Source organism: Mixophyes fleayi, chromosome 1 (assembly GCF_038048845.1).
Source record: "Mixophyes fleayi isolate aMixFle1 chromosome 1, aMixFle1.hap1, whole genome shotgun sequence".
Classification (NCBI taxonomy): domain Eukaryota; kingdom Metazoa; phylum Chordata; class Amphibia; order Anura; family Limnodynastidae; genus Mixophyes; species Mixophyes fleayi.
Genome location: NC_134402.1, coordinates 297,431,338 through 297,448,281, shown reverse-complemented (window position 1 = coordinate 297,448,281; position 16,944 = coordinate 297,431,338). Strand labels below are relative to the sequence as shown.

The 16,944-nt window shown below is 37.9% G+C and overlaps 1 protein-coding gene across 1 annotated transcript in view; it reads right to left on the bottom strand.

The window, feature by feature from the left end:
* The window catches only part of AOPEP (aminopeptidase O (putative)), a 466,448-nt gene that overhangs the window by 420,540 nt on the left and 28,964 nt on the right, over window positions 1-16,944 (bottom strand). The window contains exon 2 of the mRNA XM_075211079.1: window positions 752-1,607. Coding sequence (XP_075067180.1) covers window positions 752-1,539 — 788 coding nt within the window. The 5' untranslated portion in view covers window positions 1,540-1,607. The remainder of the gene's footprint in view (window positions 1-751; window positions 1,608-16,944) is intronic.

The following is a 16,944-nucleotide window of genomic DNA, read 5'->3' as shown; positions in this document are numbered from 1 at the left end:
AGGTTTATGAATTAAAATATTTTCATCTTAAACATTTAAGTCTTTTAACGAATTTACATTGTTAATGTGTTTATATAACGAAACAAAATGGCACGCAAAGTCTCTATATTGACAGATACTCATATCGCAGAAGTCCAAAAATAAGTGAAATATCCAATGAATTCTCATGATTTTGAAGTAAATCTCAAGACTAAATGAAATGGTGGAACAGATGGCAAAGTGTCTTAGTGTAGTGAAAATGGAGCTTTACAAACTAGTGTGTATAAAGTAGTTTCTAGGCCTGTTAAGTATGTCTGCAGCCTAAAGCAAAAGGTGTCATTTATAATTTATTAGGTCAAAACAATCTGTCTAAAAACACAGGTGTACAACGCCTCCTCCCCCTACACCATTATGACAAACTGAGAATTTCAGGCAACTAATCACCTGCCAATCTAAAAATACAAACAGACAGCTGAATTATGAGCTAGACTTCCTGCAGTTCTTGTCTCGAAAATTGTTACGTCTGAATAGAGAGGGATGGGAAATCATTGCCTTTGATCCAAGCTTAAGAGATGTAATCCTGTTACAGCCCAATGTGCTATAAGTCTGACCTTCTTTGCTGTGATCCAGATTTTAAGCAAGGCATAAAAGGGATGCCAAGCATATTTACAGTATCTTAATAGCAACTGAATTCATCCGTATTAGATGTCTCATTCTTGTATCTGTATAACCTGACAGTAGCTGATAAATCCTTTTTTTTCAAAATACTAACCTTCCACTTTGGTCTTTGGTCCACTTCACTGACCTTCCATTTGCTGTGGTTTTATACCATATCCTTATTGCTAAAGGGAAGGCAGCAGCCACCTTTATTCCAGATTTGTTGATCTGCAAGCTCCATGTGTCAGTAAAAAACCTGAGCTCTCCACATCCTGGTGCCCGGCTGCACTGCGTGTAATATGATAGTTGCTCCTTCCATCGGCTTGTAGGTAAAGCCACAAGTTCAGGTGGGGTTTGATGGCTTAGAGTTAACTGCTGCTCATATTCATGACTTGGCTGGACAGTACTCATGCATTTTTCAGCACCTTGCACAGCAGTGACATCCACTTCTTCGACCTTTAACACAGATAAATCACAGCAGTCCAACACTAGAACAAAATCCCCATTCCCATGATTCTCTCTGTCACAGCAGTTCTCTGAACTAGTAATCCCAGAAGCCTGCTTACTGTTGCCATGGTGATCACACTTATCAAAAGTATCTCTTACACCTACTGCACATAAAGTGGAGTCTTTAATTTTACTCTGTGATGAACATATGCTTAAATTTGATACGTTAGACTCATTTTCCCTATCGCCACAGTTTTCACCAGGCTGAGAACTGCAAGCCTTTCCAGTAACATCTTCCTCAAAACTGTTGGGTTGAAGGAATAAAACAATGTTTCCTGTTATAGTCTGATTATCAAAACACACATCAAGGTCCAGTGCATAATGTTTCACAAGAATGTGACTAGTGTTGGCCATCAGGGGCAAATCGTCTGCATTTTGCTCCATCCCAAGTTCCATACAACCATACTTTCAGATCAATAGAATGTCATTAGACAGAATTGTGACATTTTATTATGGACTGTTTCCTGCAACAAAACAACAAAAATAATTAACAAACTGAATTTCTCTGCGTCCCATTCAGGTCTTGAGTGAGTCACAGGAGCATTTCAATAATAGTTAGGTGAAAGAGCTCACTAAGCATACTGTATTTTGTGTAGTGAAATGTTTGTATAAAATATTATTATTATGCCACAATTTGATCTGAACACTCCAAATACAAATGTTTAAAACATACTTTTTCAACAATGGTAAGAAATGGCAGTATAAAACAAACAAGACAATTAACGAAATCTGAATACATGAATGTGCAAATTCAGATCTAAAATTACCTTCCAAATATACCTGCAATGCGCCTGAATTTTCTGTCTGCCATGCTCCCTCTGCATTACCGTTCCCCCCCCCATCCCCGCCTTTCCTGGCGCCTGCTCCTTAAGAGTTCTGAATTTCTGGTCATGGAACTGCTGACAAGAGGCCTACCCTATTATAAACAGTTCAGCTATTTAATCCTGCTCTACGCACAGTCATGTGCAAGAGTATTAGGTTTCATAACTGCACTCTAGCATTCCTGTGCATCTTGTTGCTAATTTCTGTGAATTCTGACCAGGACCGTTCCGGACCGCTCCTCTTCCTGTTGCTTGGTATCGCTTCTGCTCCTGTTTGTTGCCAACTTGTCTTGTTCTTGTAGAACCAAAAGGATCTTGCACTCAAAATGAAAGTATTAACTCCCATGGTGCACCACATGAAATACAACAGGGCCTCTGTTAGGCTCTGTTGTATTTCATGTGGCGCACCATGTTATTAAATACTATATCCTGTGATAAACCATAGGAACCACATACTACTATCCAGCAGCAGACATAGTACAAATTCCATTATATGCATATTATTTGAATGAGGAACATGCATACACTACCTTGCATTAATAAATTTGCCTAGGCCCTCTTTTTTATGTTCTGCATAGTACTATACTATTATTTTCAATATTATATTCCAAACAGTACTATACCATTGTTTTCAACATTTAGAAAGTATTTTCATTATTCAATATCATTCAACATTGACGATTTCATTATTCTTTACATATTCATTTTTGAGTTATGCATAAGACTAGGATGGTTTTAATCTCCTTTTCTTTATATCTGTACTGTGCAAAAGTTTTAGGCAGGTATGAAAAAATGCTGCAAAGTAAGAATGTTTTCAACAATATTAGTGTTAATATCTTATTTTTAACAATTAACAAAATGCAAAGTGAATGAACAGAAGAGAAATTTAAATCAAATCAATATTTGGTGTGACCACCCTTTGCCTTCAAAACAGCCATCTCCAGCCCTTCGGCTCACAACTGTAAAAAAACAGTGGGACACAGGTACACCCTCTACTGTTAGAAGTCTGGCCATAAGTGGTCTTCATGGAAGAATTGCGGAAAATAGCCAAACTTCGATGTGGAAACAAGGCGGGCGACTCAATTATGCATGAAAACATAGGAACTGGGGTGCAGTAAAATGGCAGCAGGTGCTCTGAACTGATGAGTCAAAAATTGAAATATCTGGCTGTAACAGAAAGCAGTTTGTTCGTCAAAGGGCTAGAAAGCCGTACAATAATGAGTGCCTGCAGGCAACAGTGAAGCATGGTGGAGGTTCCTTGCAAGTTTGTGGCTACATTTCAACAAATGGAATTGGTGATTTGGTCAGGATTAATGGTGTCCTCAATGCTGAGAAACACAGGCAGGTACTTATCCATCATGCAATACCATCAGGGAAGCCTCTGATTGTTCCAACTTTATTCTGCAGCAGGGCCACGACCCCAAGCAAACATCCAATTTCATTAAGAACGAACTTCATTGTAAAGAACAAGCAGTCCTGGAAGTGATAATATGGCCCCCACAGAGCCCTGATCTCAACATCATCGAGTCTGTCTGAGATAACATGAAGAGACAGAAGGATTTGAGCAAGACTACATCCACAGATCAGTGGTTAGTTCTCAGAGATGTTTGGAACAACCTCCCTGTTGAGTTCCTTCAAAAACTGTGTGTAAGTGTACCTAGAAGAATTGATGCATTGATGTTGTTTTGAATGCAAAGGGTGGTCACGATTTTATTTACGTTTCTCTTCTGGTCATTTTGTTAATTGATAAAAAATAACCTATCAAGCATTATTACCTTGCAGCATTATTTCCACACCTGCCTAAAAACTCCTGCACAGTATTAACAAATATATATATATATATATATATACACATACACACACACACACATACACATCTATAATATATATATCTATAATATAAATGCTTAGTGGCGTGTGTTAGTCTGTCTGTGTGTGGAAAAAATAAAACCAAGCTGCAGCGCCACCTGCTGGGCGGTGTTATACACTGACCTACTAAATTCTTAGTGTGTGTGGAAAAAAAAATTCAGAAAGGGCTGAAATTTGGTATACTAAGATGTTTTTAATTTGTTAATTTAATTTGTTAATTGTTAAAAGTGTTTATAAAGATTTAAAAAATATATATATATATTTCTTGAAGGAGAAGTGACAGTTGGGAGTGGTTGGTGGTTGCCAGGGGTGACAGTTGGGAGTGGTTGGTGGTTGCCAGGGATGACAGTGGGGAGTGGTTGGTGGTTGCCGGGGGTGACAGTGGGGAGTGGTTGGTGGTTGCCGGGGGTGACAGAGTGAGAGGAGTGTGATACTCAGGACCGCTGAGAGAGATCCCTGTGTCTGGATAGACATCTGGATAGATGTGGCGATGAAAATGAAGGATGAGGTGATGGAGAAGAATGATGAGGTGGTGACATGTGGACAAAACCACGTTAAAAAAGGGCGCTTACGTCGGGAAGTAACGCTCTTGCCCTGAGGAGGCCTGGGCTAGGCCCAAATGCATGACAAGAACCTTTTTAACACCTTAAGTAGCTTGATTTGACTAGAATGCATGAGTATCATGCACGGGTTAACTTCTATATATATATATATATATATACACATATACACACACACAGACATATATAAATATATAAAAGTATTTAAGTCGCCTTTACACACCTCATTTGTTTTTAACCCAGCCATATAGTTGTGTCTGCCGCTACTGATAGAAGGCAGTATAATGAAGGAGGGGTAATGTTAATAACTTTAAATCACTTGAGATACATATAAATAAATAGCTATTTAATTAGACAAACTCTGCAATTTACTAAATATCTATTGGGAGGGATTTACTCTGCTGAGCAAAATCGCTGCATTTCTCACACATTTGAATAGGTTATGCATTTCCAAAGGGAGCAAAAATCTCATATTTTGGCAATCCCATTGAATTGAGCTCAGTCAATCACAAGTGATGTTCAACATGAACATTACATGCTTGTAATTGTAGCAATGGTACTAGCAGCAAAACAATTAAATACTTTTGTGGAAATGTTCGAGAGTGCCCTAGTTCCATAACTTCCAGCAACTCATGGGACTTGTAGTTCCAGATGCATCGGTATGTCCAAGCAGTCAATGGCTACCAAAACTTTCTGAGGTTTGTAGCTTTACAATAATTTTCAAATTTTATTTGAATTTATTGTTTGTTAAATTATGTGTTTATCTATTTAACGGAGCATTTATTAATCCCAATAATTTCAACTGGCAACACATTTCTATGGGCTTTCTGCACCCTTTCAAATGCATTATGCACTACAATGATTGGGAAATCTGACTCCTCTCATTAGTTTTCAGGCAATCTTGTCTGCCTAAACCAGTGAAATTATTTTTGTTCGTCACGTCACAATGAAGAAATGATGATTTCTGTGTATTATGACATATATGGGGACAAGTCTGAAAAAAAATGGAGAAAGACATGGTGATTTCTCTTTAATAGATAAAGTGAATTGAAATCACTAAAAACAAAAACAAACTGTTTTAGTTCTTTAGTAGATTCCCCAGTGTAAATGGTCATGAACTAGTAATCTAACTTGGTTTTATCCGTGATTGCCGCTTACCAAATATTCTACGTATTTGCAAGAAAATAGGCTATGATACCTGAAGGTATATTTACTAAACTGCGGGTTTAAAAAGGTGGAGATATTGCCTATAGCAACCAGATTCTAGCTATCATTTATTTAGCACATTCTACAAAATGATAGCTAGAATCTGATTGGTTGCAACATGCAACAAACATCTCCACTTTTTCAAAGCTGCAGCTTGATAAATTTACCCCTCTGCAGTAACACTTGTGCTATATAAATTATAGTTTGCTTTATCCTAGTGATGTATTGCACAAATAAATATTTGCTTCATAAAATCAAAGTGTACCTAAGTCATTTAAAGTGCATTCATTTTAGGAGTTTATATTTAAAGTCTCTGTAGCGTAATGTAACGCGGCAGATTTATGTAATTTTTATAATACAATAGTTCTCAAAATACACTTCTAGTAAATGATGAGAAAATGAGCCAATTTACTAGACGTGCATTTTAAGTATTCCTTTGAGATTGCGCAAGAGGATTTTTCAAGTTTATAGTTAAATACTCAAGGTATATAATTACATCTTAATAGCAAAAAACTCATTAACATTCTGCATAATGGCCTTCTGATAGCAAACAAAAACTGTTCTCTTCAAAAAACGATAACAGCAAAGTATGAAAAGAAAGTATAAGAGCTTGTTCACACCCATATGCTTTCAATGCGCTTTTCAGCACAATTCTTAGACGTTAACTAACAACGCTAGTGAAATAGATTGTATTGGTAAAAGCACAATGCATGAATTAAAAATGCATCACTTAAACATGTCTAAATCATGCATTCATTTTCATGTGTTTCTACCCATCTTCCCAATATATGTGTGAGAATGAACCCTCCGTAGTATCTGCTGGTCCTATATTTTTTCCAAATAGTTACTGTTGTTCTTGGCTCCCTGTTAATGTTGCAGAGCTTCTAAACATAAGCATTCTGTAATAGGGCAATTATGTTTCTTATCTTTCTGTAAGGAAATACCCCAATCTGTCAGCTTTTTTGCACATATAAGTAAAAAATGTGTATCTGATATATATGTAACTTACTATATAAAGCAAGAAAAGAATCTGTGGGATTGCTACTTTAAAAATATATAATTTAGGTATCACCTCCATCAATATAAATGTAATAAGACTCCAGAGTTCTTTCCATTTAACATCTTATAGGGAAACTGTTAAATGTACATTCAGTGTTCTCTCCAGAAAATTTTGCCAGCCGGGTGGCATTAAGAAGCAGTCAGTTGGTGGCAGTTGTAATACTTTGCAATGATCATGAAAAATGTTGGAGGTAATTGTCCACACCTGCCAGGACTGGTCAAACTGGTGGCCAGTGGTCTAACACACACTGCTGGCTGTAGTGCTAACATAATATCTGTTCTAATAGAAGAAACAATGGTTTATTCTATTATAATAGGACTCTGTTGGGCTCCAAGAGCCGGGCGGCAAGTAAAAACAGCCAGGTGGAGCACCCGGGAAATAGGTGATGGGGAGAACACTGAACAACGCATTATGTCTTTTGTCAAACAACACACTAAAGACCAATCTAAATTGTATCTACAGGCCCAGACTTATTTAACTTCTGCTTATCAAAATCTAAACGCCAATCCCTCCTCCATTTCCAGACCAGAATACAAGGAAAAGAAGACTTATTTTGATAGTGTAGTGTCACAAATCAGTGATATATATACTCGAAATTTAAATTCTACAAGTACGGCAATAAATCTAGTTGTCTGCAGACTAATCTTTTGCAGGGAGATAGAGGCCGAACGTTATTTCTGCCCTATGGGATGAAAAAGGCTGTCTTATATATGATGCAAAGCGGATTACGCAAATATTAAAAGAACTTTTATTCAGACCTTTACTCTCAAGATTCCCTGAACCTCGCTAATAAACAAAAATTCTGGGAAGATATTTCATTACCTCAGATCACAGTTCAACAGGCAGAGTCACTTACAGCCCCTGGCACATTGATTGAAGTACAGCAAGTCATTAAATCCCTAAAGGCGTTGAAAGCTCCCGGACCTGATGGTATGTATCGGAAAATTTATAACATTTTACAAGGTCCTATCACTGGGTGTTTACGATACTTTTTTTGATGATATATTAGAACGAGGTCTCTTGCCAACTCATTTTAATTCAGCCCTGATAAAATTATTACCCAAACCAGGATTAGACCCAGAAAATCCAGCCTTATACCACCCCATATCTGTACTTAATCTTGATTACAACATTTTCAAAACATTATTGGCAGAGAGACTTAAATTGATATTACCCAATATAATACATATACTGACCAAACAGGTTTCATTTGGGGTAGACATTCTGTAACCAATGTGAGAAAAGTTCTAACAGCGATTCAACATCTGCAGTCATCAGGGGTCTCGGACCCAGGCATCGTCTTATCACTCGACGCTAAAAAAGCTTTTGATTTAGTCACATGGGACCATTTATTTGAAGCGTTGAGTCGGTTTGGGTTCCCTGATGTTTTTATGAAGAACATACAGACATTATATACAAGACCGATGACTCAAATTTTAACTAATGGTTTCTCTCAGGCACTTTTTGTTTTCAGCGGTGCACGCGCCAAGGGTGTCCATTGTCACCATTATTGTTTGCACTTGCATTGGAGCCCTTGGTGATTGCCTTGAGAACAGATGCTATCTACCAAGGTAGTATTGAAGTCGGCAAAACAGATAACAAAGTAGCATTATTTGCTAATGTTATGCTACTATTAATCTCAGATCCTATACGATCTATAACGTCTATATTGGGCATCATTGATGTGTTTGGCTCCTTCGTTGGTTACAAGGTCAATATATAAAAGTCAGAGGCATTATTCCTTACTAATCATACTTCTGATCCCGAGATTCGTGATGCATTATCAAAATTTAAAATAGTAAAAATTTAAATATTTGAGTATATATATATTCCTGCTCAACTTCGAAACCAGTATAAATATAAACTACCCACACATAATCAAAGCAATTTTAGCCAAACTGAATCCTTGGAAAGACCTAAATCTTTCTATGTTGGTCAGAAATGCGGTCATTAAGACTATGTTGTTCCCCAAACTCACTTATCCCTTACAAATACTCCCTCTAGGGTTAAATGCAGCAGACGCCACACATTGCACTAAGCCATTCTTCAAGTTTCTTTGGAAGCATTGTAAGCCTAGAATTACCAAAGCAAAATTATACCTGGATAGACAGAGAGGTGGCATTGGCTTTCCGGATGTGGTGGTGTTCTCACAATCCGCTTTGTTCTGTTATGCCTCTGGATGGTAATTACAACAGTCCTTTTTTGTTAATTTAGAACTAGAGAACGAACTTTTTGTTCCTAATACTTTAGTAGCCCTATTACACCCCCCCCCCCCCCCCATTTCTTTTTCCTCCTCAGAGAGCAAATAACATTTTATTCTGGGACACATATTGCGCATGGAGCGCAATTAACAAGAAATTAGACCAAGCTTTTAACATCACTATATACAACACCATACGGTGCAATCCCACTTTTGAACCTGGAATGACCAATACACATTTCTTGAAATGGAAAGATAAGGGGATTTCTTCTATTAGAGATGTGTTCGATCCTGGAGGATCTTTATATTCATTTCAACAATTATCTCAGATACACTCATTAGATAATAAACAGTTCTATATGTACTTAAAATTTCGCCATTTTATTATGACCACAACAGTCAACTAAAGCAGATGGCCAGAATCTGACAAGCTAGAAAGTTTATTACATTTTCTTTAAAGCAACAAATTTAGAATCAGATATTTGTATCAGGCCCTCTTATATTGTGATAGTTCTAGACTCTGGAATAACACACTCCAAGGTTGGAGTCGTGATATCCCTCCATTAACAAATCTAGATACTTCGATGAAGTATCAAGATAAAACACTAAAATGTTTAACTTCACCGAAACTACAAGAGGTACATATCAAAGTGATAAACAGAGCTTATATATCACAATGAAAACATTTCATATCAGAAGTGAGAGGTTTATGCCCAAAATGTATGCAAAGCCCAGCTACTCTTTACCCAAATTTTTGGGAATGCAGAAAAATATCTCGTTTTTGAAACAAAATACTGGCTTTCCTGAACTCTGTTTTTAAGATCACACTATACAGGGATCCCATCCCATTATTGTTTTGTAACTTCGACACCTGGAAAGCTAGCTTGCCTTCTTTTAATATTATTCCAATTCTAACAGTAGTTTTGACAGAGGCAAAAAAAATAATTCTACGCATCTGGACATCCACTTCTCCTACATTCTTAAAGGATGTTCCATTCTTAAAAGATGTACAATCGGAATTATTAGAACTTCTCTTCTTTGATAGACGCAAAGCTTTTGGAGACATTATGAAGGGAGTACTTAAATTCTATTTTGAGTGGGGTCCTTATGTTAAGTCGTTGCCAAAATCTCAGCAGGATGACATTCTTCAAGTATTTGAATCTACTAAATGGTCCTTATATAGGCATCTGGGTTCAGATGATTAATGGTTTGTTTTTGCTTTCTTTGATCCTTCATACATAACTTGTGCAATGTACTATTTTGGATAATTTGGTTTATGTGACATTATCTCTTCATTCCCCCTTTCTCACACTTCCTCCCCCTCCGCCAATATCCAATATCCTATATCTAATATCCAATATCCAATTTCTATTACCAAACACACAGAATGAAATAGACAATACGAAACGTCAAAATAAATGTTTGCAGTATGTATAATGTAGTAAAACTATTGTAGAAAAACAAATGATGATTACCTGATGCTTTGAGTTTGATTCTGATTATTCTATGTTTGTTAATAAGTGGATATTCACCTAACAAAGACATCTACACTCCAATTTATGAAAGTCTATGATATATGTCGCTATTTGAAAAGGAAAATATGTATTGAATATCTACGGTTTTTCTTTTTTGTATTTTAAAATGCAAATAAAACGTTTTTAAAAAAAAATAAAAAAAATGTGGGAGCCCTAAATCGCCTTCATTTGCCATGACACTGTCCAATACATGCAGCCATATCTTCCCTGGCCACTGCTTCCCACAAGATTAACATACACAACTCCAAAATATTATGGGCTACTTTGAACATTCTAATTAACTGACTGGTTTATAAACTGGGGATATATTTTTTCAAGCAGGAAATGACTGAATACAAAACATGCTCAGATCAAAGTCAAACACACCTCAACAAAGGGTGTAAATTCCTAGCTAAACCAGTTGGAAATGTTTTTTACGTTATTCAAATTATTTAAACAGTAACAGATCTCTCGATTCAGACTCTCCCTCCAACTACCGCCCTATTTTTCTCCTACCCTTTGCCTCCAAACTACTTGTGCGATTAGTGTACAAAACACCTGTCTCACTTTCTCTCCTCTCATTCCATTGTTGGCTCTCTGCAATCCCTCTTCCGCCCCCAACATTCCACTAAAACTGCTCTCACAAATGTGACCAATGATCTACTTATTGCAAAATCTAATGGTAATTTCTCCATACTCATTCTCCTGGACCTCTCTGCTGCTTTTGATACTGTTGATCACCCTCTTCTCCTACACACCCTTCACTCCATTGGTCTTAATGACAAAGTTCTTTCCTGGTTCACTTCCTACTTATCAAACTGCTCCTTTAGTGTTCCTACCTCTGGCACATCTTCCCCACCACTCTCACTATCTGTTGGGTCCCCACAAGGCTCTCTTCTTGGCCCTTTACTGTTTTCATTGTACACCTCATCTCTTGGGGCACTAATTTGCTAATTTGGCCTCCAATACCACCTCTACGCTGATGACACCCAAATCTATATCTCTTCCGCCGACCTCTCTTCTTCTGTACTATCTTGTGCAATCATCTGTCTTTCTGCTATCTCCACATGGATGTCCTCACACTACCTAAAGCTCAACATATCCAAAACAGAGCTTCCTTCCTGCCGGAGTCACCACCTTCCCTCAAATCTCCCTCACTGTCAATAACACCACAATTTCCGCAGTCTCCCAAGCCCGCTGCCTTGGTGTCACACTTGACTCCGCCCTCTGCTTTATTCCTCACATCCAGACTTTCTCCCAGTCCTGTCGATCCCACTTTAAAAACATTGCCAGAATATACCCTTTTCTTACTCAACATGCTAACAAAACTTTTATCCATTCTCTGCTGCTGCAAGACTGATTTTCCTCTCTCACCGCTCCACATCTGCTTGAGGTGACCTTATCATCAATAACATTAGTCACACTAATACACCCTCACTACTATCCTAATCTACACTCTGAAACACATTTACTCCTTTTACTTCAGCGATGCCCTCTTCCACTTAGAATGTAAGCTCTTTAATGAGCAGGGTCCTTCTTACCCTTTGGTTTCATGTCTGCATTTATTTTGTCTACCTTGTATGTCCCTGTGTCATGTATCATCATCATCATCATCATTTATTTATATAGCGCCACTAATTCTGCAGCGCTGTACAGAGAACTCATTCACATCAGTCCCTGCCCCATTGGAGCTTTCAGTCTAAATTCCCTAATATAGACACACACTCACACATAGACAGACAGAGAGGGAGAGACTAGGGTCAATTTTGATAGCAGCCAATTAACTTACTAGTATGTTTTTGGAGTGTGGGAGGAAACCGGAGCACCCGGAGGAAACACACGCAAACACAGGGAGAACATACAAACTCCACACAGATAAGGCCATGGTCGGGAATCAAACTCATGACCCTAGTGCTGTGAGGCAGACGTGTTAACCACTAGGCCACTGTGCTGTACGGTGCTGCGGAGCACTATGGCATCTTACAAATCTACGATAATTAAAACAGAAGGAAAAGCAATCCAAGAAAATCCAAGGTAGAGGACAAAAAGTAGCATAATATTAAATCAGTCTATAAACATAACATAAATTAGGGCACTGACAGAATGTTAATTATACAGTAGAATCATTAGTTTGGCCAGTATATAAGATATGCATGAGATTTTTACAACATTTTTGCTAAAAGAGAAGGACAATTAATTGTTTCCACACAGCTAATGTATATATCAAGGACATCCAGCAACAGGATTTCTCAAATGAAAAATACGCTGTTGAAAAAACATTACCTCCTGCTCTTATAAATCAAGCGAAAGAGTAAGTAACAGAAAAATTCTGATCAAATATCTTTAACACACCAATCAATCAGAAAATGATAACATATATTAACAGATCTACATTCATCAAAACAGTTTTATGTGGGCAGGGCTATATTTATCATACAGACAAACAAGGCACGTTGCACGAACAGCACTGTTTCAGGGCAAAGCAGATGGTTTTAGGTACACTTTTTTTTATTTATTTTTTTTCCTGCCAGCTGTTCTTTATTAACCACCTATTTTATACAGATATAAAGGGGGAGGGATTGTTGGACTGAAGGGCATGTTATCATCAATTTAGGGTATATTCACCTACAATGCCTCGGGTAGCGTTGACTCTACATACAATATTGATGGGGGTGTCAACAGCTTTTGCAAACATTTATTCAGAAGCAGGCACTCACAATATGGTTTCTTCCTCATGTAACTAGAAATATTGGTTCTACAGAGTTCACATTGACTAAATATAACAATACATTTAATGTTCGGATTCATGGAGTATAAAGAAAGCACTTGAGACATATCTTAGGAGACATACAGACAATGGGCCTGCACCGGCATTAATAAATCAGATGGTATGGATGAATCAGAGTGCCTGCTGTGATTCAATTAGCGGATAGTTTCATTATATAAACCCATTGTTCAACTTTATTTGTGAAATAGCAAGGTAAACTGTTAAACTTCACAAACTGTATTGTTTGATATGGAACACAGTGTTCTGCTGATATCATTTACACATCTAATACATCATTTTTTACCTGTCCCACATTATAGAATGTAACCACATTTTTCATTCATTATTATTAGTGCAGTAGAAAATAGTTCACTAATCGCTTTTATAATATAAACACTCATTATAGTAGGTGTATTTTACCTCCCCTTTCTTATTGCAAAAACCTTTAGACTGGGCTACAGGACAAGTACAGCAAGTTTTCATTTCTCTCCAAGAAAACTCACCAAATAAAATTTGCCAAAGGTACATTGAGATTTATGGTTAATATTTTTTCAGCATTCCTTCAGTGGTTTGTGCAACAGTGAGGGTACCAAGAGCTCAATTTAAATAATAATTTAATTAACAAACAGCAAAGCCAAATCCGATAATTCAGTCACCACAATATGCATGTGTGCAGCATAGGCCAACTGCACTCCATGAAAACTTTTATAGCCTAATGGTCAGATCTGTGCATTATGGCTCACTTACTGTAAGGCTAAATGGATAGGTTATGAGGCTGGGACCGAAACCACTCGGCACTTTTTTATTTATCTATTTATTACACCTTTGGTTTGTCACTTTCACTTTTATGTTTTTTCTGCTTCACAGATTTTAGGGGTGCAGGTAGGCCCGTTTGGGCTCTGCATCCTCGAAGATCTAGGGGGACTGTGTGGCCCTTAGCTTCCAGCCCCCCTGATCCACATTGTTGCCAATCCTTCCGGGGGTGGGCCAGTTGTCAAGCCTCGATGGATCCCAGGGGTTAAAGGGGCACCCTTAGCCTTGTGGCGATAGATTAAATATAAACAGCAGGTGATTGGACCATTTGTTTAGGGAACCTGCTTGATTACACTGCCGTATTTGTCAGATCCGTCCAAAAGTATTTTATCTACCACATATAACACAAATAACAATGATTTGTTAAATTGTATATGAAATTATTTAAAACTAGGCATTTATAGTGCTAATACATTTTTCTTTTTCCATATTAACATTAGAATTGTCCCCGTGGTAAGAAATTCTGGATGTTACTAATTAATATTGTTAACCTTACTGTACATAGAATTATAGATTATACGTATGAGTATTTTCATGAAAATCGGGCTTGTCATTAAACCCCTTGAGATAAAAATGGAAATCTCTGATAAACAATTTAAACATATAAATGCAGATCGCCATTGACAATCAAAGGGGTTATGAGCGTGTACCATAAGATTTCAATACATTTCACCTGCCATCTAGTGACCATAGATCATAACACACCATCTAAAAGGGAACCCATTTTTGTTTTGTTCAATAAACATTGCAATGTCTTATAATGTAACACATTCTCACACATCCATAGTGTCTTACTGAGAGGGTTGCACCCTATGCAAAGTACTGTATACTTGAAATATATGAAAACTTAGGTAGATTATATAAAACTGCAGCACAGAAAGAAAAGTTGCTTAAAATAACCAAGCTTTCTAGGCACCTTCAAGACCTTGAAATGCAAGATAAACGATCCCTTGATCCGAACATCCTAAAGAGAATCTGGAATATTAAAGAGGGAGCTAAATTGAATATTGTCAGAACAAATATCCCATAAACTCACATGGCTGGAGAAAACATTCAATGAAAAAGGCCACTGAGACTCTCTACAACACACTCACAAATGATCCAAATGCCATTCATCATCATCATCAACACTTATTTATATAGCGCCAGCAAATTCTGTAGCGCTTTCCAATTGGGAACAAACACTGATAAGACAATACTGGGTAATACATACAGACAGAGAGGTAAGAGATCCCTGCTCGCAAGCTTACAATCTATAGGACAATGGTAGTTAGAAACAAAAGGGCATGTGCTACGTCATATTGTACAATGGACCAGCTAGAACGCAAAGGTAAAAGTAGTGAGTGGGCTGTGTGTGTTGCAATTTTGGTCAGAGGGTTGTTGTCTTGCATTAGCAGTGTAGAGGATGGTAATAGGGTAATCTAGGGAAATTAAGATGGTGGTTGAGGAATATCATAACCTTGTCTGAAGAGGTGGGTTTTCAGTGAACGCTTGAAGGTTTGAAGACTAGAGGAAAGTCTCATTGTGCGTGGGAGGGAATTCCACAAATTGGGTGCAGCCCGGAAAAAATCCTGTAACCGAGAATGGGAGGATGTGATGAGAGTGGATGAGAGACGTAGATCTTTTGCAGAACGGAGGTGTCGAGTAGGGAGACAAGTGAGGAGATGTATGTCGGTGCAATTTTGTTGATGGCCTTGTATGTTAGTAGAAGAATTTTATATTGGATTCGTTGATATACAGGCAGCCAATGTAGAGACTGACAGAGTGGCTCAGCAGAGGAATAACGGTTAGTAAGGAAATTCAATCTAGCCTCTGTGTGCAAAATAGATTGTAGGGGTTCAAGTCTGACTTTGGGAAGATCAGTAAGGAGGGAATTGCAATAGTCGATGCAGGAGATGATGAGTGCATGAATTAATGTTTTTGCGGTGTCTTGTGTCAGATATGTGCGTATTCTGGAAATGTTCTTTAGGTGTATGTAACATGATTTAGATAGAGTTGATGTGGGGAATAAATGACAGTTGTGAATCAAGGATTACACCTAAGCAACGAGCTTGCAGGGTGGGATTTATGGTCATGTTATCAACAGAAATAGAAATGTCAGCCAGGAAGCTTCTGTTTTTGGGTGGGAATATTATTAATTCAGTTTTTGAAAGATTGAGTTTGAGTTGGCGAGAAGACATCCAAGATGAAATGGCAGAAAGACAGTCAGTAACGCGAGACAACACAGATGGTGAAAGATCAGGAGAGGATAGATAAATTTGTGTATCATCCGCATAGAGATGATACTGAAATCCGAAGGAGCTTATTAGTTTTCCAGGAGAAGTGGTGTAGATAGAGAATAGCAGAGGACCTAGGACTGATCCTTGTGGTACTCCAACTGATAAAGGAAGCGGAGCAGAGGTGGATCCAGAGAAATTAACACAAAGAGCGATTAGATAGGTAGAAAGAGAACCAGGATAGGACAGTGCCTTCAAGACCTAGGGATTGTAGCGTTTGTATGAGGAGAGAGTGGTCAACAGTGTCAAATGCAGCAGAGAGATCCAGGAGAATTAGAAGAGAGTAATGGTTGTTATTTTTTGCTGTGATCAAATCACTGACAACCTTGGTCAGCACAGTCTCTGTGGAGTGTTGAGAGCGAAAGCCTGACTGAAGAGGATCCAATAGGTTGTTTGCTGTAAGAAAGTGTGTGAGGCAAGTGTAGGCAATTCTCTTGAGCAGCTTGGAGGGGCATGGGAGTTGGGGGATGGGGCGGTAATTTACGAGAGAGTTAAGGTCAGAATTCTGTTTTTTTAAAATGGGAGTAATCACTGCATGCATGAATAGTGATGGAAAAATACCAGTAGAAAGAGATAGATTACAGATTTTAGTTAGAAGGGGAATGAGCACAGGAGACAGGACATACCAAGGGCCATTAGAAGTAAATTCCAGTTTATACAATCTCCCTGCTTAGCATGACATGCCCTCCACTCTGACTGAAAATATCAATGACTT